The sequence below is a fragment of the Chelonoidis abingdonii genome, chromosome 1 (genome assembly GCF_003597395.2).
Source record: "Chelonoidis abingdonii isolate Lonesome George chromosome 1, CheloAbing_2.0, whole genome shotgun sequence".
NCBI lineage: Eukaryota > Metazoa > Chordata > Testudines > Testudinidae > Chelonoidis > Chelonoidis abingdonii.
Genome location: NC_133769.1, coordinates 85,578,084 through 85,603,645, shown reverse-complemented (window position 1 = coordinate 85,603,645; position 25,562 = coordinate 85,578,084). Strand labels below are relative to the sequence as shown.

Below are 25,562 nucleotides of genomic sequence, written 5' to 3'. Positions count from 1 at the left end.
TCTAGATATGAGTGCAAGTCCCTTCCAGTGCTACAATTCTATGAGCTTGTATGTTGTAGGATTCAGGTGTGCCAGGCACTCTACTCTACTCTACCCACATATGCCCTGCACCACTATCTATACTGCTATTTATGCCCATGCTAGCTGGGCGTACAGTGTGTGTACTCTACACATCAACACCAATGTAGATTTACCCTATATCGGAATAAAGTCTCCACAGTGGTTACATAAATTATCTCTCTCTCCTTGGTTTCAGGCATGGCCACTCATTATCCAAAGTTTGGCAGGTGGTGCTAGAAATGGATGCAGTTAGCAAACAGCAACATTTTATAATAACAGTGATTGTTATAAAGCTCAATTAAATATATTACCAAAAGGATGCCTCTTCTGATAGTTTACCACATCAAAGTAATCTCTGTCTCTCTCTCTCAAAAGAGGCATTCCTCCATACATAAAAAAACAAGACTTTTCACGTGAAACTGGATTTCAGAATAGAAACACAGACTCCAAACCTGCAAACATTTATGCATATGACTAACTTTAAGCGTGTGCTTACGTGTTTACAGCATCAGGGCTTAATGTTGCACAGTATTTTTTTTTATGTTAAAAGAAAAAACATGAAAATCAGCTTGCAAACAACATAATAACCAGAATTTATCACCATATCAGAGACATACCAACAGAGTGACCTTTCAGAGACAGTTCAGGACTGGGTCAAACTAAAAACAGCCATTTAAGAAGTTCAAATCCTTTTTGAGGAGATTTCACGTATATTTTATATTAGTTTACAGTATTACTAATAGAATGTTTGTTCTAAACAAGTCCACAGTTCTACTTGTTAGTTGTGCATACATAGACGTTATTAGTATTTATAAATTATCTCTGCCCTCTCTTGTACAATATTATGCATTTTGTTAAAACCAGACAATAGTTAGGAAAGAAAATAGGTAACTTTTATATATGTTGTGAGGTTTTCATCAGACTAAGTCATAGTATAAAAGGAAAATTGGGTAAATCTTGTAATATTTAACACTAAGTAATTTTATTTCCATTACTTCATCGGAGCTACATATCAGCTATTCAGAAAATGGTCCCAAAGAGAGTCTTTAATTTAAATTGTCTGATGTTCTTTTGGCAGTCCTGGATTCTGACATTTTGGCATACTGAAACCAAGAGATCTGTTCTCCATAAAATTTGGATGTAGCTTCAATTTAAAGAAAAATTTCTTTTTTTGTTTTGTTTTGTTAAGGCAGAGTTGAGATATTGTCAACTTAACTGCAAGTTTGTTTAGTCATTCTCAGCTAAATAGCCTCGATATTTTGTTTGTATATAGGAGTGATAGAGGTGAAAATGCAAACTACTAGCAGCTTCTGAAATTAAGTTCTTATTTTTTCACCCATTAAAATATAGGGTAGTGTTTGCCTTTTACTTGAAAGGGGGCAGGATTGGGACCATCTAACATTTATTGGAGATTTCATTTACTTGAAGTAACTGTAATTAAGCATAGTTTTACCTCTAAAAATCTAGCATAATCTCAGTGTTAGGAAGAAGCAGCAAAGAATCCTGTGGCACCTTAAAGACTAACAGACGTTTTGGAGCATGAGCTTTCGTGGGTGAATACCCACTTCGTCAGATGCATGTAGTGGAAATTTCCAGGGGCAGGTATATATATGCAGGCAAGCTAGAGATAATGAGGTTAGTTCAATCAGGGAGGATGAGGCCCTGTTCTAGCAGTTGAGGTGTGAAAACCAAGGGAGGAGAAACTGGTTTTGTAGTTGGCAAGCCATTCACAGTCTTTGTTTAATCCTGAGCTGATGGTGTCAAATTTGCAGATGAACTGAAGCTCAGCAGTTTCTCTTTGAAGTCTGGTCCTGAAGTTTTTTTGCTGCAGGATGGCCACCTTAAGGTCTGCTATAGTGTGGCCAGGGAGGTTGAAGTGCTCTCCTACAGGTTTTTGTATATTGCCATTCCTGATATCTGATTTGTGTCCATTTATCCTTTTCCGTAGTGACTGTCCAGTTTGGCCGATGTACATAGCAGAGGGGCATTGCTGGCATATGATGGCGTATATTACATTGGTGGACGTGCAGGTGAATGAACCAGTGATGGTATGGCTGATCTGGTTAGGTCCTGTGATGGTGTCGCTGGTGTAGATATGTGGGCAGAGTTGGCATCGAGGTTTGTTGCATGGATTGGTTCCTGAGCTAGAGTTACTATGGTACGGTGTGCAGTTGCTGGTGAGAATACGTTTCAGGTTGGCAGGTTGTCTGTGGGCAAGGATTGGCCTGCCACCCAAGACCCGTGAAAGTGTGGGATCATTGTCCAGGATGGGTTGTAGATCCCTGATGATGCGTTGGAGGGGTTTTAGCTGGGGGCTGTATGTGATGGCCAGTGGAGTCCTGTTGGTTTCTTTCTTGGGTTTGTCTTGCAGTAGGAGGCTTCTGGGTACACGTCTGGCTCTGTGGATCTGTTTCCTAATTTCCTCGTGCGGGTATTGTAGTTTTGAGAATGCTTGGTGGAGATTTTGTAGGTGTTGGTCTCTGTCTGAGGGGTTAGAGCAGATGCGGTTGTACCTCAGTGCTTGGCTGTAGACAATGGATCGTGTGATGTGCCCGGGATGGAAGCTGGAGGCATGAAGGTAGGCATAGCGGTCGGTAGGTTTTCGATATAGGGTGGTGTTAATGTGACCATCACTTATTTGCACCGTGGTGTCTAGAAAGTGGACCTCCCGTGTAGATTGGTCCAGGCTGAGGTTGATGGTGGGGTGGAAGTTGTTGAAATCGTGGTGGAATTTTTCTAGAGTCTCCTTCCCATGGGTCCAGATGATGAAGATGTCATCAATGTAGCGTAGGTAGAGAAGGGGTGTGAGTGGACGAGAGCTGAGGAAGCGTTGTTCCAGGTCAGCCATAAAAATATTGGCGTATTGTGGGGCCATGCGGGTGCCCATAGCAGTGCCACTGATCTGGAGATATATATTGTCATCAAACTTGAAATAGTTGTGTGTGAGTATAAAGGCACAGAGCTCAGCAGCCAGTTGTGCTGTGGCATCATCAGGGATACTGTTCCTAACAGCTTGTATTCCATCTGTGTGTGGGATGTTTGTGTAGAGAGCCTCTACATCCATGGTGGCTAGGATGGTGTTTTCTGGGAGGTGACCAATGCGTTGTAGTTTCCTCAGGAAATCAGTGGTGTCACGGAGATAGCTGGGAGTGCTGGTGGCATAGGGTCTGAGTAGAGAGTCCACATATCCAGACAGTCCTTCAGTGAGAGTGCCAATGCCCGAGATGATGGGGCATCCAGGATTTCCCGGTTTGTGGATCTTGGGTGTTAGGAATGGTTTCCGTTCACAGAAGCCATGTATACCGTGAAAATAACAGACAGAAATCTAGGGCCTGATCCAGCTAACCTGACTCTTCAAGCAATTTACTAAAGCCAGGGCAATTCAGTGGATTAGAAAGGGTTTGTGAAATTTGAGTCCCTTACACTGTATAGAATTATAGCTTTGAAAAATTCTTTTAAAATGGTGGAGTGGGAATGCGAATAAATGTATTTTGACATTACATGAGAAAATTTAAAAGCATGGCCCCTTTTGAATGGATGGGGACAGAAAAACTCTAGGAAAAAATCTGCTTAAAGCCGCCTAGGAAAATGAATCCTAGAGAGGGTTGGTTTACTAAAAAATTAAATGTTGCCAAGAAAAATCTTGGCCCTTCTTCAAAGCTGGTTAATGCTTTTAGAACTGATTGCTTCTCCTCTTCTCCCTCCACAGGCCTGGATAAAGTGCCAAGGGATCTTCCCTCAGACACAACTCTGCTCGATTTACAGAACAACAAAATCACTGAAATAAAAGATGGGGATTTCAAGAACTTAAAGGATCTCCATGTAAGTGAATAATGAATTGACGGTTGGTGAAAATGGAAGGAGGAGATGATATATTTTAGAGCTGTAGTTTAGAGAAAGAAACTTGAGAAACGTTAATGCTGTATCTTATCTACTTCACACTTTTACTGTGCAATCAAGCAGCAATACCCACTTTGCTTCCCATTCAATAAGTTAGGAAATGCTGCTGCTGAGATCATATTCTGTGCCTGAGCATGTCATTGCCCATCTTTGAATAACTGGACTGACTCCTCCTTCTCCCCCACAGGAGAGATAGCTCAGTGGTTTGAGCATTGGCTTGTTAAATCCAAGATTGTAAATTCAATGCTTGAGGGGATAATCTGGGGCAAAAATCCATCTGGCGATTGGCCCTGCTTTGAGCAGGGCATTGGACTAGATGACCTCCTGAGGTCCCTTCCAACCCTGATATTCTATGAAGCTTGAGTTTCTTGTCATCAGCTTCAAGAACTTTTGTAACTCTTTCTCCATCTGTTGTTCTTCATCCCTTCTGCTTTGCTAAGAATGCCATCCATGATGCCCTATTTGTTCACTTCCCCGTCTATGCCATCTCCATTTGTCCACATCATCATCTATGGGACTGCTTATATTCCTCACAGAACATGTGCTTATGTGCTTTGCTGGATCAGGGCCTTAGTGAAATGCTCTACAAGACCCCCTCTATCTTATCATTAAAGTTCTTTCTTACTACTTCTTTATTACACTTCTGCCCTGATGCCTACATAAATAAACTAATGAAGATATCCATTTAATAAAGAGAAAAAAATCACTCGATAAAATCTTGGCCCCATTGACATCAATAGGGTCAGGATTTCACCGACCATCTTTGTTAAATATTATGCTGTGCATTAATCCCCAGTGAATAACTCTGTCATCTTATTTCAGAGGGGTAGCAGTGTTAATCTGTATCAGCAAAAACAATGAGGAATATCAACCAAGGGAAAATTACTTTTTGTAGTGACCCAGCCATCCTCAGTCTTTATTCAGGCCTAATTTGATGGTGTCAAGTTTGCAAATTAATTCCAGCTCTGCAGTTCTGGGTCACTACAAAAAGTAATTTTCCCTCGGTTGCTACTCACACCTTCTTGTCAACTGTTGGGAATGGGCCACATCCACCCTGATTGAATTGGCCTCGTTAGCACTGACCCCCCACTTAGTAAGGCAACTCTCATCTTTTCATGTGCTGTCTATTTATACCTGCCTACTGAATTTTTCACTCCATGCATCTGATAAAGTGGGTACTAGCCCATGAACGCTTATGCCCAAATAAATGTATTAGTCTCTAAGGTGACACAGGGACTCCTCGTTGTTTCTGTCATCTTATTGATGTCCCATGTTTTTTTTATAAAACCACCTTTATATTCTTGTTTCCCCCTTGTTCCTGTATGTCTAATTTAATTTGTAAACTCTTCAAGGAAAAGTTATGTCTTCCCTTTAATTCTGAGAGCCCTCAAAACACATTTGGGCACCAAAAGAAAAAAAATGCATAAAACTAATACTAAAAATTACCTATTAATATAAAAGGGGGAGAACTTTGTTATCCTTCCTGAAAAAAAACCATACTAGTTATATACTGTGCCCTCTTGAGTAGTCAGCATCCACACCCAGTAGGCATTGTTCCTCACCTTTGCTGGGCCATTTAGATTTTCTAGTTATAGATTTTCACCTGCTGCAATTAAATATTTCTGAAGGTCTTATTAAAAAACACATATCTACCTGGTGAAGTGTATCTCAGAGATTATGGTGATGATATACCGCTGTGCAGCTTGTGGATCATCAATAAATTATATAGCACAGATATTTTTCTAACTGTGATGCCTGGGAAATACTAATATTTGACTGGCTCTTGTCTCACACTTTATAGTGTGGTATTCAAATGGTGTTGGTACACTTCATTTACTATATAGTAAGGACCCATATACACTACAGTCACAAGCTGCATTGTTCCAAGGCCTAAGCAAAGCCACAGTCCCATGCAGACTACTGCATGAGGCAACCACCTCTATTCAGACTGCAAGTTGTTTGCGGCAGGGCTGTCTCCTTTTCTGATTGTACAGTGCCTAAAACAATGGGACACTGTTCTCAATTGGCTGCTCCAAAGTTGCAAACTCTTGCAATTTTATCACAAGTCTAGGAATATTTGTTCTTTTTCTTAAAGCCTCAGCTCCTGGAGAGATGGGATTAGGTGAGAATCTCAGCATTCATTCAAAAAAAGGTTGTGAAGAAAAGTTTGAAAATATGACCCGAGTGTGCCCTAAAGACTTAAAACACAGAAGTTAGATAAATACAACTCCAATATTATTAATTTTTTAAAAACCTCATGATGTTGAAGCCATATCTCATGATTTTTTTGGTGCCTAAATCATGAGTTTTGTATGCTTGGAGTTGGCAACATTGCAGCTAGGCACTACCATAATCCAATAATCTAATAAATTGCTTATGAAATTAAAGAAATTTCATCAATTTAAAAAAACTACTTTTACTTTTAAGTCCCCTAAGAATGTGTTAGAGATTTAACATCAGATAAGGATACCATCATTGGCTGGCAAAAACAGCCCTGAATAATAATATATCATCATTTATTATGGCTGATTATAATTTGAAGAACTTTTTACAATCCACTCCTAATTTTAGTGAATAACAATGAAAGTCTCTGAGGTGGTAGTTTCTACATTGTTGTTGCATCATGTGTGTGCAGTTTGCTGGTCCATATTTTGAAACCTTAACCACTGCTCTGGAGCTGCAAACTCTTAAAATAAAAATCCTTCCTCTGTTGACATCAATGGCAAAACTCCTATTGACTTCTATGGGGCCAACATTTCATCCTGCATCTATCTCATTCAGATGGTGATTTTTCCTCGATGCGCTGATCTAAGATATATTTAAAAAGGAGAATAATGCTCCTTTTGTTCTGTTTTTGTACCACACCTAGCACAATAGTAATGCCAATAAATAATAATAAAATAATAATAATAATAATAAATTCATCTTTCCATAACATTGCTAATATATAGGATAGCTGAGTCATTCTCTTTGTTCTACTTCTGTGCTTTGTCAGAACAAATTAACTTTGCTATAAAAGTTGGTGGGACTGATTCTCATTTACACTTAAGCTCCTTTACATCACTTTGCATGGTGCCATGTACCGGAGTGGTAACCATGTTAGTCTGTATCCACAAAAACAACAAGGAGTCCAGTGGCACCTTAAAGACTAACAGATTTATTTGGGCATACGGTTTCATGGGTAAAAAAAAACACTTCTGCAGATGCATCTGAAGCTTATGCCCAAATAAATCTTAATCTTTCAGGTCCCACTGGACTCCTCGTTGTTGTTACCCCACTGTGGCAGTGTCCAGGGACCCTAAAGTGAGCAGAAATGTAATTTACACTATCACCCATAAAACAAAGAAAATGGAAGTTTAAAATACAAAAACTTTATGGGATTGCTTGTTCTCTCAATGGTTGAGGTGAGAATCCAGCAAAACTCTAATGAAGTCATGGGAATTGCTAGAGGTTTACATGTCAGTTCAATTGAAAGCACATACTCCGTTTTCACTCATTTTAGGTTTGCTTTCTTTTTCTTGTTTCACTGGAAAGGCTCATTATGAATGATTCATTTAGCTGCCACTACATTTAGAGAAACATTATACAGATGTTGAAAATATTGTGCTTTTTTTGATCCAGTATCGGACATTGCAACTCACAACATCCATATCACCATTGATAATAGCATTGCTTCCTATTGAAGTCTGCTGTTGGACAAGAAATCAATCTGTTTCTAGCTGAGCACTAGAAAGAAGAAACAATAAGGAACTTTACACATTATAAGTAAAGCTGGATTGTCACCATCCAGCCTCCATTTTGTTTTCATGTAAAATTTGCAAATAACACAGACTCAGTAATTGTTGACCTTATTATCCTATTTACAATTGAAAATCCCCATACATAAAGTGAAGGTAGGATAAGAATTTGGCCCTAAGGAAATAATGCACTCAAAAAGGTGCCTGTTTGTTATCCACTCCTGAAGTAATGTTACCTCCTTTCCTAGTTAGTAATCTCTGCCTGCAGTGAAAGACAACTATCTGCAGCACATACCATGGCACACTAAAAGGGAAAAGGGACTTCTACAAGGAAGATGGTGATGGAAGCACACTTTCTATGACTTATATAGAGAACGGTTATAAATTGTCAGACACAGTTAAATGGCCTTTGAGGAAAGATAATTCTATCTTGGAAGTATCTATGATACCAAGGTTTAGTTGTTCCTCTTTATTTTCTCTTCTCCTCCTGACTCCTTTCTGCACTATTGATGGTCTGTTCTTAGGTATTCCAATGTCCATGCCAAGCCACTGTTCAAACTGGGCATTATGGGAAAGTAATGGTATGCGCCAACTTTTTCTCTAACTTGTGTGTGTATGTTTAATATTTATCTTACTTTCAGACCAGTAATAGAAAGTGAGTCTCACAGAGATCTCACATAACCATCAATACCTCAACCTTGTTCGAGCATTGCACTAATCTGTTACCTTTCTTTTTCCTTCCAAGTGTCTCCATGCTGGGCTCGAGTAGACCAGGGTCAGACATTTTCAGCACCTTGTCATGAAACCTGAAGTGTACCCATCTCCCTTCTAGCATTTTTGATTCTCCACAAAACAGCAGAGTGCTGGGGGATTGTGAGGTTGATTCTTTTTCAGTCTAGTTGGCCCATATGGTGTGTGTTTGGATATCATCTCCCTCCCCATTAGCACTGCCTGCAGATGTTTTCCCTCAGCTTTTCTCCTTCAGTTCATGTTTTCACTGACCCCTAAACTCTCACTAGGTTATCGGGGCTTTTTTTGAACTTTTGTTACAAGTAAACCATATGAGGCACATTCAGAGAAAAGTCAACATTACCACTCCAAGGCTAATTATTTCTTTTTCTCTGAGGACCATATATAAGAGAGTTATTGTGACATGGAGAAGAACATGTGGTTATAGTATTGCCAGGTGCTGTACAGGTATCTTAATCTCAGACATTGTTGTTGCTCTGAGGCATGCCAAATCTTCTGTTGCAGATTCTGTGCTGCACTACATATTAAAAAATAACGTATGTTAAATGCCAAAGGCAGGGTCTTCAATTGGGGTGCTGACCCAGCTGTCAGGGGGTGGTGACCGCCCAACTTTTCCCTTCCCTTATTGTTAAATAGGGGGTACTAGCTAGTCTTTAAATCATGATTTGAGGACTCCAGTAACTCAACCAGGGGTTATGAGTCTATTGCAGGAGTAGGTGGGTGAGGTTCTGTGGCCTGTAATGTGAAGGAGACCAGTCTATCTGATCTTGATGGTCTCTTCTGGTCTTATGAGATGAGGGGCAGAGTCATGGTAGAGAAAAGGTTAAGAACTACTGGCACATGGAATATACCTTCTACAACACCCATCTTCTTTCCCACAACATAAATCTTTGTAAAAAGGGCCTTTTTATAACTAGCCTGATTAGAAAACAGAGAAGATTTTGTGGAAGTTTGCAGAAATTTCCCAAACAGAACATTGCCATACTTGGCACATAATTTTCGTAAGCAGAACACACAGTTCGGCTGAAGCAATTTTGACTAGAGCCATTACTAACAGTTCTGCTCTTAGGGGCTCTACAGATTCTGCTAATATCAACTAGATAGATAAGATCTGGGATAGAGTTACTCAATATTATAGTAAAACCTGTGCCTGTCTAATTCTGGCCAAAACTACCTCCAACACACTAACAGGGAATTTTAAAGAAGCTAATAAGAATATAATTTAAGTAAAGGGCAGCAAACTTAAAACAAATTAAAAGACATATTTGATTTTTTTAGTTAATGTATGTTACTCACTAATGTAAGGTAGAACTCTGGATAAACTTTTCAAAAAGCGCCTAGGAGTACATCTATACTGTACCCTTATTGCAGTGACAGGTAGTGTACATCAGTGGTCTCCAAACTTTTTTGATCGCGCACCCCTCTCAGTAAAAATTTTTTGAGCACGCACGCAGGGTCAGCTCTACCATTTTTGCCGCCCCAAGCAAAAATAATTTAAAAAAAGCCACTCGGACTCCTGCCTGAACTGCTGAAGCAAAAAAAAAAAAAAAAGGCCCCTGAACTGCCGAAGTGGCGCTGCTCCAGCTGCGCTCCTCCTGCTGCACACCCCGAAGGATCCTCTTGCACACACCCTGGGGAGCGCGCACCCCACTTTGGAGACCACTGGTGTACATCACCGCATAGCCCCCCTTGCATGGGTTTAAACAGCAATGTTGACTGTGAGATACAGCTTCAATAAGTACAGTAAAGACATGCCTGACGGGATAGGGTATATACTCAAGTACAAACCCTACGTGGCTCTCTACTTGCCCAAGCTCTACCTCCTTGTCTACACTATTTTTAGCAGTGTAGTCTCCTGCTGCCTCCTTAGTGCTGGAGCCTTTCACCTCCTCAGGAAAAGATTCCCCCAATAGGGAAAGGCTCTGCCAGAGGGGATGCAACTGGAAAGGATTCCAACAGCTCCCCACAGCTGGCGCCTTTCCCCGCCACAGGGAAATGCTCTGGCAGTAGGATGTCAGCTGGGAAAAGATTCATCAGTGGGGAGTTGCTGAAGCCATTCCTCGCTGCCTCCCTGCTGCTGGAGTCTTTCACTGGCATGTACTACACACCACAGCATGTACTCAGCCTGCTCTTCACTGCAGTATGTAGCCACACGTACCAGTGGGTGTGTAGTATAAACGCAGTCTTAATGTGCCTTCGGAGCCTAATTTCCAGTGAATATCAATGGGACTTAGATGCCTACATCACTTAAGTACTTATACAAATATCACCATTGGTAGAAATCAACAAAAATATACATTATTCGCAATAACCCTTGTAGTTACTCTGGTTACATGGCATGATGGCATGCATCTGACGAAGTGGATATTCACCCACAAAAGCTTATGCTCCAATATGTCTGTTAGTCTATAAGGTGCCACAGGACTCTTTGTTTCTGGTTATATTAAAAATGATAAAGGGCATTAAATCATCATGATTCAGGGCATAACATTCACCGCTAGCTGATGTCAAGAAGTGTTGTTCCCCTTTGTGCTAATATTGTGTGATTAGCTGTATTATGCTGGGGATGGGATTTACAGCTTCCTCCAAAAATTGTGACATTGGTTATTTTCAGAGGAAATTCTTTGCATTAGACAGAACGTTGGCCTGTTCTACTTGCAGTTCTTATGATTTATCAGTGTCAAGAGAGTAAGTAAGAATTATGACCATATCTTCGATATGTCCATTAAAATTATTTTGGGAAAGGATTATTGTCAGTGAACTAGTCGGTTGAACTATGAGTGACCTCCTCCCAACAATCTGGTTGCTGCTGGCTAGTACACAAAATTAAAAGCAGATATATACAGCTATGTGTATATGTTGTGGAGCCATCTGTAAAATATACTACTCAATTTATTTAGGGTGAATTGAAAGGGGAATACATTAGGGAAAAATATACAGTACACATACATATACACACTGTTCAAAACTATTATTCCACTTTTCTCCTCTCACCTTTCAATTTTTACTCAAAAGAAGTCACTGCCACAGACACTTATATCCTTTCGGGCACTTATTTATTGCCTAACTGATTGATGAAAGACTCAAACATTCAGCTTTTCCCCATTAGATATACTGGTAACTGACAGAAGCTTAATTATGGGAGGATTAAGAATTGGTGAGAAATATAGTGGAATGGGACCAAAATATGTGGGCTATCAAAACATGTGGAGTGAAGGCATCTGGCCTTTTTTTCCATTCCTACAAAAATAATGTGGTGCAGTAAGTGAACAAGAATGCCCTAGAACTGTGCTCTGCTCATAAATATAAAAATAATGATACTTTAAATGTACATAGCACTTTCTATCCAGTACTCTCAAGGCATTGTACAATCATGAATTCACTTAGCTTCATAACACTCTGTGAGGTGCATAAATTAATGGGTGGAAAGATGGAAGGAACCTCATGTGGATTCACTGTAACATATAACACTTCTTATCTTAAATTTATTACAGTCCTCATATTAATGATTGGCATAGGATCTTCTTGTCTATTTATTACATTATTGTTTGTTAAACAATAACAGTGTGATGAGTGCTGTAAGGGTTACAAATTAGAACATGATCCCTGAACTACTGGATTTACAAACCAAAATGCTGATCTTGCAATTGTTACTAAAGTAAGCTGTCCTTACTCATGTGAGTAATCCCATTGACTTCAAGGGCCACCCTATGTGATTTGTGATTTGAGTCAGACAAAAAACTAACAAGTACAGACTGGAAGACCCAAAGGATAGTTATAAAGTCATACGTATTAGTAGGCTAGATTGTGCCCTTTCCTTATGCAGTCATCACAGATTTTATTCCTTGGAGAGACCAGGTAGACTGTGAGGAGAATTGGCTGGCTGCATGGTGGCAGGGGCAAAATACTGCAACCCAAAATAGGTATTGCAAATTACTCCCCACTCCTACTCCCATCCCCATCACACCCAGGGAGCTCTAAGTGACACAATTTGGCCTACTGTTGTTATTACTAGAGAGACTGAAGTGGTGATACAGTTATATTTATGTGAGTTGCCTCTTCTCCACTGGTGTCAAATGAAAGGATTATATTTTGTCCTTGGAGGTAGACATGATTATTATGGACACCAGCGGGAGCTGCACATTCACCAAGATTTGGCCATAAGTAGTTGTATAGGTATTTTTGTAGTTATTTATCTTTTGCTAATATGCGTTATTCTGATTTTTTGAAATTCCTCATTGCATTTCAACACAGCTAACACAGCGAATCAGTGGGTTTTTTTTTTTAATTCTTCAGTCTTAATGCAACTTCACCCTAAATTTATGCCCACAGTGGATGTAACAAAATCTCCTGCTTTATTATTTTACAGGCATTGATCCTTGTGAACAACAAGATAAGTAAGATCAGCCCTGCAGCCTTTGCTCCACTGAAGAAACTGGAGAGACTTTACCTTTCCAAGAATAACCTGAAGGAACTTCCAGAAAACATGCCTAAAAGCCTTCAGGAGCTCCGTGCCCATGAGAATGAGATCACCAAGCTGAGGAAAGCTGTCTTTAATGGACTGAATAGTATGATTGTCGTAGGTATGCATCATAAGAGATTTTTGCTAAAGTAACTTGATGCAGTATATATTTTCTAGCTATTACTCTTAACCCACTGTACTTGAAATAATTTTTACATGGGTAAGCCAAGAAGTGTCTTGATGGTCTACAGCAATTGGCCAAATTGTCCATGATTCACTGAAGGAAAAACTGCTCTTTTGTTTAATACTTATAAATGTAAACTACCGGACAGTTCACAAACATGTTTTGTTTGCAGAACTGGGTACCAACCCACTCAAGAGCTCAGGAGTTGAAAATGGAGCCTTTCAAGGGATGAAGAAGCTCTCCTATATCCGTATTTCAGATACCAACATTACTAGTATCCCTAGAGGTAAGAACAGCTATGAGATTTTAAAAGATTCAGGCATGTGAAATACACTGATCAGTAAGACTTCAAGGCCATGGTCAAATTCCACTGGAAAACAATCAGAGCCTTTTGAGTTAAATCTGGGCACTTCCAAATCTTGACTGGGCTAGTACAAGGGTTGTGCAATTTGATATTCCATTAATGGAGCTCTGCATGAGATTCAGTTACAAAGGTAAACCAGTTTATTTTGGCTTTCTTCCAGCTCAGAGAGAAAGTGGGAAAACTGTGGGCCTGATTCTGATTGAAATGGCACTTGTGTAAATCAGAAGTAACCCCGTTGAACTCAGTGGCATTAGATTGGTGTAAAACCAATATCAATGAAATGAGGATCAGGCCCCGTGAGTGTGAGTGAGTGTAATCTTCAGGGTCAAAGAAACATTCATCGGCAAAATGGAAACATTTGCAATCTTTTGAATAATTCATTGTATATTATAATAAAAGATCTCTAATGTAACCTATGCAAAAAGGATTAAAAATATACCAAACGGCTCCAAACTGCAGGAAATGATGGTAGCTATATTAATGTTTTGTCCAGTAAACTGTTGCAAAAATGCACACAATTTCAGAAAGTTAATACCAGAAGTTTTTTATTTAGTATTATTCTCCCCCTCACTTTCTGTGATGGCTGTTCTTGTGTACAGACTGCATAAAATAGTCAAAGTATTGTGTCCTGGGTGTTTTTCTGTAATAAATGGGATTTGCAGACTAAGATTCATATTTAAATATGCTCTATACAAAAGTAAAAAGAAAAAACAGTATTTTTCATTTTCAAATTAATTCTTTTGCCACTGTTGTTAACTATCAAAGACATCTAGGTCCAGATTTAACACCTGTATGTGTAAACGTGTGCAGGCTGAAATTCGCCTCTGTGCAGAGTCCCCTTTAAGCCATTTTGAAGATTGATGTAGTATTTAGTCGGTGAATGCAGGCCCCCAGGACAGGGTTAGCAGTTCACTTTGAGTGAAGTGAATTTGAAAATCCTCTGTTTTCAAGTTCTCCTCATTGTAAAAGTTCTTCTTTAATGTTTAAAACAAATACTTTTCAAAGTGCAAGTTGCAAGATTCCTGATTCTTCTCTGATGTGTCCATGCTCCAAAATCAATGGGCCTGATCTCAGTTATGCTAAGGCCCTTTCACACCACTCTAGCAATATAAAAGACACGTAATAGAATTGAGAATCAGGCCTATTTTTTATGTTCGAGTTATACTGAAAATTTTTTGGGACACCTTCTATTTCAGGCCTTCCTCTATCACTTACGGAGCTTCATCTTGACGGCAACAAGATCACCAAAATTGATTCTGAAAGTCTATCTGGACTCACCAACTTGGCTAAGTAATAACATTTTCACATAACTTACAAGTATTATGTAAAAACAATAGCTGCAATACACACAATAGGAAGAAATCACTCTGTAGTTAAGAAGGGTGATAATCTTTTAGCTTGAGATGTGCCAAACCATTTAGCAGGAAAAGTTAGAGCTTGTGTTCATGGTGGGGCAATGCCCATTAAGGGAGTGAGATTTCTAAAGCACACTCAGGGCCAGTGCAACCATTTAGGTGACCTAGGTGGTTGCCTACGGTGCTAAGATTTAGGGGGTGGCATTTTCTTTGGCAGCAACTGCGGCGGCCAGATCTTCAGCCGCCCCGGTCGCCGCCGGCATTTAGGTGGAGGGAGCTGGGGCACGGAAGCGCGGGGAGGGCCGCCTGCAGCAAGTAAGGAGGAGTGGCACGCAGAGGAATTTCCTGCCTCAGCTCACCCCTGCCCCACCTCCTCCCCGAGCACGCCGTGGCTGCTTCACTTCTCCCGCCTCTCAGGCTTGTGGTGCCTAAGCTGATTGGCACCGCAAGCCTGGGAGGCGGGAGAAGTGAAGCAGCCACGGTGTGCTTGGGGAGGAGGCAGAGCAGGGATGAGCTGCTTCACTTCTCCCACTTCCCAGGCTTGTGGCACCGATCAGCTGAAGCGCCGCAAGCCTGGGAGGCGGGAGAAGTGAAAAAGTGACAGCGTGCTTGGGGGGGAGGCGGAGCAGGGGTGAGCTGGGGCGGGGGGTGTCTTAGGGTGGAGGGTGGGGCGTGGGGAGTTGCCGCAGGGGAGGCACCTCAGGGTAGAGGGGGAGAGCTGCTGCGGGGGGGGAAGAGGCACCAGGTGGAAGTTTTGCCTAGGGCATGAAACATCCTTGCACTGGCCCTGAGCACAATAATGTGTTGTGTGTTAATTGGCTCATATGGACCCTGTTGGTGCGCACTCAAAGTTCCCTAGTACACTTTAACTTAGTGCTGTTTGAAAGAGTATCAAGTCAGAGCGCAATCGGGAACCATTAGTATGCACCAGCAAGGTCTACATGGGCGAATTAATATGGAACACATTAGTGAACTTTAGAAATCACACAGCCATGATGTATATTACCCACCATGTAGACAAGACTTAGTGAGAACACAGGGACTTTGCCACCGAGCAACTCAAACAACTTTTTTGAAATCTAAGGAATTTACCAGGCAAAAAAATTGTTACCCTGGAATGAATGTTGAACAGACCTAGCAAAAACCTATTTTGAAAAATGCTCTCAAATTTTGAGGATTAAAAAAAAAGAAACTTTAGAAATTTCGGAACACCAATGTTTATGATATGCTGTGTAAAGCTGTCCAGTAGGGACTATTGCTACGATTCAGCAAAGCCCTTACACCTGTACGTCAATGTAGGATGAGAGAAATAGATAGGAACACATAGGAATTATCATTCTGGATCAAACCCATTGTCTATCTAGGCCAGTATCCTGTCTCTAACAGTGGTCAGCAGCAGATGCTTCAGAGGGAGGTGTAAGAAGAATCTGACAGTAGGTAGATGTGGCAAAATGTATGTCAGGACAATGACTCAGTGAACTGTTTGAAAATATCATGTGCAATATTTTGAATAAGCATTGTGCATATGATTCTCACTGCATTGTGTACTCATATACATCAGTACAGACTGCATGCAAAGTATGTGTAAAATACTGCACTTATGGTTTAGTAACACTTTACATCAACTCTTCACTCACTTTACACTGGTGTAAATGACTATACAAAGCCATGAGCATCAGGCCCTGTGAATCTCATACTGATGCAGACTAGGGGGTTTGTGAGGTAAATGTTGCACTACTCTGGGTCAACAGCACAATGCAAAAGAATCATACTCTGTGCAGCAAGGTGTTTTTTCTTCTTCTGAATAATGGTATTTTGGGGTTCCTTTAGATACAGGAAAATGTAGGGTGATATCTAGTACTTCAGCTGAGGATGCTAATAAACCAGCAGAATTATTCGTGGGTTACCTCTCAGTAACCATCCCATCAGAGAGTAATATGGACCCAGTAATGTGTTACTTATCAAGCAGGGGCTTTAGAAGTTATAAGATTATGATACTTTATATTGCTTTACGAAGACAAATATTTAATTTATCATGGCCTTTTTTGTCATCAAGATCATTTATATGTCTATCATTCATCTGATTGACTGAATGAAGGCAGAGAGGAGAGATAGTTGGAAGACGTACTAGAAGCTAAGAGGAGCTGATTTTGTCCCTCTATTTACATTAATTTGGCTTGGAATTAAATGCACTGAAGTAAATATAATTGGTTGAAATGAAGGTTCTTGGATATTTTAAATGTGGATAGTCTCTTTATTCTTTCTTGGAATCAGTCTCTTGGAAAAGCTTTTGGGAGCTTGTAAAATCCAAACAGAACTTTTCAGTAATGAAAATGTTCAGTCCTCCGCTGTATGTCTCATTTCATCACCACGTGTTATCACAGATACACCTTCACCCAGAGATCCATACACTTATTGGAAGACTCCTGAATTTTTTGTAAGCGTATGAGAAAAATACACCTACTTATGAATTAAGGACCAGAAAGCAATACTTTTAACTGCAATCATTTAGTCTAAAGTTAGTGGTTTGTGTAACAACCTTCATAGAAATTAAGGAAAAAAAACCCTTCCAAAACCACCAAAACAAAAATCCTAATATTTTACTTTGAAGTGTGGGTCCTGGCATTCTGCTTTCTTCCCCACCACCCTTGAACTGTCCATATATTTCCAACCAAATCTAGTCCAGAAGAGGAACTATGCGTTCCAAATTCCTCATTCTGAAGAACTACCATTTTACCTCCTTTTCACCCATTCACTTCTGATGAGTATGATTATGGCTTTGGCCAATGAAAGAAGTGGAGAAGAGGGCATCACCACTTCTTTAATCAGACAGCCGGAGCTCTTGTAGAGGGTAGAGGACTTCAGAAAGACAATCAGTTTTTTTCTGGGGCTCTAGATTAAAGCTACTGGCTTGGGAAGAGGGTGGTGCCAAATTCATACTACAGCATGCTGCAGGATTATCAAACCATGAAGCTCAATCAATCTGGTTTTAAATTTAGATTAATCATGGATTAGATTAGTGGGGATTGGGCAGAGAGAGGAAGGCTGAAGAAAGAGGAGGGAAAGCTAGGGCCATTGGGAGAGCATCCCCATGGGTGTGTTGAATAAAATACAAGAGCCAAAAAAACAACCAGAAAAAAAATTGAGCTACTTTTATTTAAGTGCCTAAATAAAACTGTAGGTATTTTACTGTAGCCACCCAGTTAGGCTAGAATTTGACTTCACTGCTGGAACATGTCATGGTTAAACAGTTTAATAGCTTCCTTAAGTTGCAATTAACATTTCAGACACAGGCCAGTTTAGTGTACATCTGTGTTAGGACATTTTGGTATGGCAACTGTTCAGCATGATGACTCTGCTTAGTTCTACTGTTTACGCTGCGGTGAATCTTTGACTACTAGCAGAACAGCAATATTTTTTTAAAGTTTACTTTTAAGCCTCCTAAAACACAGTTCACACAAAGCTACAGCAACCCCCACCCAACTTGACAAATGATACTGTAGATTGTATATAGTATGGAGTTCCACAGGAGAGTGCATAGCCTTTAGTACAGTCACGTACCTAATGCATCTCCCATTAAAAGTCAATGAGAAGTCTCCCATTGCATACAGTGGAAGTTGTATTTGGGCCTAAATGCTAATGTTCAGATTTGTGGTGTTTGTGTAGACCATATGACAGCGACATGGGAAAGAGCCAGCAGAGGGGTTAGAGCAGGGAGGGCCAACCTGTGGCTCCAGAGCCACCTGCAGCTCTTCAGAACTTAATATGCAGCTCCTTGTATAGGCACCGACTCCAGGGCTGGAGCTACAGGTGCCAACTTCCCAATGTGCCGGGGGGAGCTCACTGCTCAACAGGCCCTGCCCCCACTCCAACCTTTTCCATCCCCGTCCCCTGAGCCTGCTGTGTCCTCGCTCTCCCTCACTTCCTCTCAGAGCCTCCTGCATGCCACAAAACAGCTGATCAGGAGGTGTGGGGAGGCGCTGATCAGTGGGGCTGCTGGTGGGCGGCAGGGGCTGGGAGCAGGGAGAGGTATAGCTGATGGCTGGCTGCTAATGTATTATTGTGGCTTTTTGGCAATGTACATTGGTAAATTCTGGCTCCTTCTCAGGCTCTGGTTGGCTGCCCCTGGGTTAGAGACTAAAGAAGCTGAACACATCCTTTTGAATTACAATATAAATGTTCATTTCTATTTTTATATATTGTTTCTTTCTTAGTCTTCACAAGTTATTCAGTGATGAGACTAATATAGCTAAAACATTTATAAAACATTTACAAATATAAAAAGCTATTATATTAAGAACCATTACCCAACTTCCTCCCCTTCTGTCACTATAGGAAAAAAAGAAAGAAGATGAAAACCATACTCTGTTCTAACACTCTAAAACTATTGTATGCCACTTTTTCATCTCTCTCAGTATACAAAAATAAAAGCCAATTCTGCTGTTCCCATGGAATGCTCTTTATCTTAGACACGTCTGCTTAGAAACTTGTATTTGTATCCAAATTATGTTTTAGATGTGTTCATTAAGATTTTGTACAACTTTTTGCCAAAATGACCGTATTTTTGACACGTCCCCAAACATCCTGTGTGATACACATTGCCAAAATTTTCTAAACAATTCCAATATGTTATTTGCTCTTCAGGCCAAACTAATTACATGAAATGAAATCCTGAAGTCTTTACTTAGTTTTTATGCACTGTAATCTTTGGGAACTTTATTTAAGTAAGAACTTAAGTGAAGTCCTTAGGATTTGACACATACCAAGTTTCTAGTAAAGGTAAAAGATATTTTGAACTAGATTAAGGTTGATTCTTATAGGAGTAATGTTGCTGTCATATCAGTTATTTAGGGCTTAATCCAAAGCCCACTGATGTGAATGGGAGGCTTCAGTAGGCCTTTGTCAGACCTTTAATAGTTTTGTACAGTTATAATAGTTTTATTTGTAGTTTAAATATAGTGAGTTGTACTAGTTTTAGAATTACTCTTTCTTTGCTTGTTTCTTTTATTAAAGACATTCTGCACAAGGGGTTCTACTCTTGACTGGCATGAGTTCTGGGAACTTCTTTATGGCTGTGAAGACTAATCAGATGTGTTCAGTTGTGTTGTGTGGTTACATATTAGTTCCAGAATCTGACTTCTGTACCTGGTATAAACTATACAGCATTGCCATAGCAGATTGTCATGAAACCGCCTTTCTCTAGTAGTCTTCATCTATAATAAGTTGTACTGTTGCTAGAGGTTCTGATTTACATCTATACAATTCTTGGGCTGTTTCTTGGAGTTGTATAGTTAAGAAGTCCCACAACAAATATATTTTCCTGAAAATTAAAAAGCAATGCTTTAGGTTAAAGTCTAAAGCCAACTCCTCCCTACTAGGTATATTACAACAGATTATTTTACAGGATCTCATTCCTGTGAAGAACAGACTATTTTAACTTGGATTACCAGATCCTTTAAAGAAAGAAACTCATGAATTTTAGTGATTTCAGACCTGAAGGGCAACAATATGCAAATATACATAGGACCAGATTTTCCAGGCTGGACACAAATTGTGCTAATAAATCCAGAATGTGCATACTATTAAAAGGAAGGATGGTTATGTGATTAGAGCCCTTGGCTGCAACTCAGGAGCTCTGGGTTCATATCCTAGCTCTCACACAATTCCTGTGTTTTGCTGAGCAGGTCAGTAAATCTTTCTATACCTTAGTTTCCCATTTGTAAAATGGATATAAATACATCTGTATCTCCCAGGGATGCTGTCAGGATAAACTGATGCATGTTTGTGAGATGCTCAGATACACTGTAATAGGGTCACATAAATAGAAAGAGAAATTTATAGTCTGGAGCCTCTATATTCCACCTGTATTGCAAGAAGATCATAAGGTGAATTTTAAGAAGTCAGTTTTAATAGCCTGGTGCCTACTGTAGATGTGTATGCACAAATACATGCTGTAGCAATAGTAAGCAAGTAATTCAGAAATACAAGGTGAAGTGGAAACAAATTGAATTATGCAATGATAATTCTGGTAGCTCAAGTCATCGAATTTTCTGCTCATCCAAATGTATTATACCTTTGTGATTCTGTATCCCATTAGCAATCCACAGGGCCATCCCACCCCATTGTGTGATAAATATGAAAAAACACATACTTTGTCAAGAAGTGAAATGGCAACCACCTGTGAGAATGTGTTGTTTTGCTAATGTTTACCTAGTGTCATTTCCTCTTGCAGATTGGGTCTCAGTTTCAATAGTATCAATGCTGTTGATAATGGCTCTCTTGCCAATATACCTCATCTGAAAGAACTCCATTTGGATAACAATGAACTTGTCAAAGTGCCTGGTGGGCTGGCTGAACACAAATACATCCAGGTAAAGTATATCTTATGGACTCAGATGTGCAATAACTGAAAGGGACTAAAAAACAGGTCCACTACCATTGATCTTTGAACAATACAGAGTACTGGCCATCCTATCTTTTTCATTTGTGCCCCCAAACTGTGACTTGAGGCAAGCCTCATATCCACTGTCTGTTAGTAATTGACTACACCAGGGGTTCTCAAACTTCATTGCACCACGACCCCCTTCTGACAACAAAAGTTACCACACAACCCCAGGAGGGGTGACTGAAGCCTGAACCCGACTGAGCCCCACTGCCTTGGGTGCAGGGGCCAAAGCCCAAGCCTCAGTGCCCCAGGTCCACAGGCCAAAACCAAATTCCAAGAGCTTCAGCCCCAGGCAGGAAGCCTGTAACCTGAGACCCACCGCCCAGGGCCAAAACCCTGGACTCCAGCAAGTCTACGACAGCCCTGGTGACTCCCAGTTTCAGAACCATTGGACTATACCATTGAATATATGTTGGTATGTAAAAGAAAGTATAGCATATTAGAGGATTGACATTTCAATTCTAATTTTGAGTATATGGATGTCGAGGTACATAGTCCCCTTAGTGCGAAGGTCAATAAATCCATAAATGTGTGCGCAATGGAGATAATAAATTTGATAAATTTATCATGCACATTTTGCTGCTCTTTGCACACTTATTTGGGATGACCTATGTAATAGTTGCTTTATAAATAAATAACTCAATTCTGAAAATAATGCTAATAAAAATACAGATACCAAACTAACACCCTCAGGTATTTTGTCCCTCCATATCCAAGTGAGTTATCATTTTGAACCCCAGCTCTGTATATCTTGTACAAGAGAAAAATATCATCAAGCTTGACTAAAGCATATAACATCTGTCATAGGGTGACCAGAGGTCCCTTTTTTAAAGGAACAGTCCTGTTTTTTGGGACTTTTTCCCATTTTTTTCACAGTGATCTGATAATCCTAATCTGTCACAAATAATGGAATTATACATTGCAATCATTGGTGGAAAAATAGTGCCTATGCTGTAGTCAATCTTAAAATCTTTATAGTTGCTCTTGGCAAGGAGTTAAAATTATCACAATATTGATGATATTCCCTATACTGAAGCAAAAGACCAAATAGAAAACAGTCTCTGTTCACTTTGAAAAAACGATACACACACACTCTCTCTCCCCATCTGTGCCTATCCACTTGTGTAACAAATATGTTGGCCAAAGGAATTATTATGATTAAAAAATGTTTACAATCAATGATGATTATATCACAGTGATATAGTTTTGCTTTAGTTTTTGGGTTGTAGTCTCTTATTCTGCTAGCTACTTAAGCACACGCCTAACTTTAAGCACATGAGCAGTCCCAAATACTTGCTTGAAGTATGGCATGTGCTTAAGTACCCTTCTAATTGGGCCCTTCGATTAGAAGTGACACAGCTTTATTTGACCAGTCTTCAAAAGTTATTAGCAGGGATCCTACAAATCCATTTGCCACAGAAAAATGTGGAAAAAGCGCAGACTTTGCATTTTTACAGAGAATCTTTAGTTTTTACATTTTGTGAAAAAATAAAAACATATATAGTAGAACCTCATTTATGCGAGCCTCTATTATGCAGCTCTCTTTATTAACTGAAGATGGGCTGTCAACCCTGGGCAGCAGGGATCAGGCTGTCAGCCCCGTGTGGCAGGGCTGAAGCTCTCCAGATTATCCAAATTTTTGATGACCTGATCTGGTCGCAGTCCCAATCAGGTCCGGCGCTTCCATTTAGGTGACCTAGGCGGTCGCCTAGGGTGCCAGGATTTGGAAGGGCAGCAATTCGGCGGTGGGGGGTCCTTCCGCCCTCCAGGTCTTCGGTGGCAATTCTGCCACGAGTTCTTCACTGGCTCCGGGACCCGCCGCTGAAGTGCCCCAAAGACCAGGAGTGCGGAAGGACCCCTGCCTAGGGCGCCAAAAACCCTGTCACAGCTCCTGGTCCCAATTAGTTCAGATAACAGGGTTCCACTCTATCAATAAAACATTGTATTCAATATATATTATACCTAGGGAAACTAAAGTTCAGTATTTCACTTCAAGTGTGGAAAAAGGTGTCTTTTTATGTTTTTTTTAATCAGAGATTTTTTCTTTAATCACAGAAAACTAGGATCCTTGGTTATTAGCTATGGCAAAGTTCAGTTACATTTTCAGTAGCTCAAGGCAATGAGCATAAAGTATCAAATGCGAATGTATTTAGAGGAGCAGATAGATTACTATGCTGTGATGTACTGTGCAATGTTTACTGGTGTTCTGAGATATCCAGATTAGTTCCGTACTTTGGCAGATTAGTCTGATTTCTCACTTATACAATTGTATATATTTCAGGTAGTCTATCTTCATAACAATAAAATTGCTTCTGTCGGCCCCAGCGACTTTTGCCCTCCTGGATACAACACCAAAAAGGCTTCCTATTCAGGTGTGAGTCTTTTCAGCAACCCTGTACAATACTGGGAAATCCAGCCATCTACTTTCCGATGTGTCTATGAACGTTCGGCAATACAGCTTGGAAATTACAAATAGAACCATAGAGATGGGGCTCGGTTGTATTTCAGCTACAAATACCTGTTGTCATAAGCCTGTTTAAAAATTGTTAACAATTAAAGCCAAATACTGGAAACTTCACTGAGTGGATATCACCCATTGATGTAAAATAAGTGATTCTTTAAAAGTGTATAAGACAAAACACACCATCAAAAGAATTGCCAGCTGTACTCTATTTAGACTTATTTCAGCCATCATTTTGTCATAAAGCTTTTTGTGGTATCTTTCAGTTAGCTGAATACTACAGGTTTTCACATTCCATTGTATATGAGATTCGGGGTAAATATTTGTCAAATCTTTTGATATTAAAAACAAATGATAATGATTGAGGGTTGTTGGGTTTTTTTGGTTTTTTGTTTTTATGGCCACTCATGGAAATTGGTAGAGTAAAAAGGAGATGAGACTATTTTTTATTCTTGGGCACAGTTAGCCCCTTTAAACTTAAATCAAGCCCTGGTGGTTTAAAAATATCTGCTATAACATGTTTAAAGCCTAATTCTGAATGTATCTATTTAGCAAAGGCAATATAAATTGTTGCTAATGTCATTATTTTGGTTAAACAAAAAAAAAAAATAAAACAAACTCATATTGTATACATATTTCCTTTTCTATGTGTTTACAAATCTACCTGAGCAATTCCAGTCAAGGTTAGCAAATAAGAGTTTTGTTGGCCTAAAAAAATAAATAATTTGCAGTACAAGACATTTGTCATATATTCCTGTTCTTCACTACTTTTAGATCATGATGACTACCATTATTTGGGGCGAATCCAGCACACCTTAATCACATCAGCAGTCTCATTGTCTTCACTGGGCCTACTTGTGAGAGTGAGATAATTATGATTTAGCCTTCTATATTAATCCACTTATAGATAGAAAAACTAAAAACTTCAACATTCTTCACTGATTCTGTATTGTACACTAGTCGACTCTCTTCACTGTTTTCAGTTTTTAACTATTTTTTTTAAAAGTCAAGTAGAGATATGCAGCCTGCCTATCTGAAGAAATGGAGGTATTCATGGGACTTGGAATATCAGCTAATTCATACTTCTGGAAATGAGAATAAATCACTGGCCAGAACTAGGACATCATTCTTGAAAATTCCTTGTTCTTCTAAGAGTGGTTTGAAAGCAATCCATGTATTTGGGTTCTCCAGTTGGTATGAGAGGGTAATAGGCGTGGCAAAGAAAGGCTGCACATTTCTACTTCCATTGTCTACAAAGTTCTTTTTATAATCATTCCAATTGTCATGTTAAAAGAACCTTCTGAGGCCACCTAATTCTCCAAGTCAATCTTTTCAATTTGTAAAACTTGTATGGCTTTTATATTAAAGAATGCTGTAATACAGGCAAACTCCCAATTCCTCGTCTTTATTATGTAGTTTATGTAATCAAAACAGACAAATTGTCAGAATTATAATCCTGGATAGGTCCACAAAAATAAAATCTTCTATACTCAGTGACAGCTAAAATAAGCACAAATTGTCTCTTATTCCCCAAAGAAATTAGAAAATAAAACAAAGCAAAACCCACTTTCCTATACAGCAGTCTTCTACAAATTTCTTTTCCTGAGAAACAAAATGTTCTTTTTGTAGTTGTCACTACTGTAACTAGCAAAAATGATAAAGACCCATAATATTCATAAAAGATGGAGATAGAAGTTAATTGCATACTTATTTCATGTCTTTTCCATGCTTTCAGACAAATAATCTCCTTATTTGGTTTTGGTATCTGGGAGTTTAAGATCAGAATCTTTACTTGGCAGGATGTCAGCCACCAAAGTGTATTTTTTTCTATAGGAGCTTTTGGG

General features: G+C 39.6%; 1 protein-coding gene across 1 annotated transcript in view; it reads left to right on the top strand.

The window, feature by feature from the left end:
* DCN (decorin) overlaps nucleotides 1–25,106 on the top strand; it is a 46,479-nt gene extending 21,373 nt beyond the window's left edge. The window contains exons 3-8 of the mRNA XM_032765064.2: nucleotides 3,770–3,882; nucleotides 12,817–13,030; nucleotides 13,266–13,379; nucleotides 14,654–14,747; nucleotides 21,045–21,183; nucleotides 23,539–25,106. Coding sequence (XP_032620955.1) covers nucleotides 3,770–3,882; nucleotides 12,817–13,030; nucleotides 13,266–13,379; nucleotides 14,654–14,747; nucleotides 21,045–21,183; nucleotides 23,539–23,733 — 869 coding nt within the window. The 3' untranslated portion in view covers nucleotides 23,734–25,106. The remainder of the gene's footprint in view (nucleotides 1–3,769; nucleotides 3,883–12,816; nucleotides 13,031–13,265; nucleotides 13,380–14,653; nucleotides 14,748–21,044; nucleotides 21,184–23,538) is intronic.
* Nucleotides 25,107–25,562: the final 456 nt, after the last annotated feature.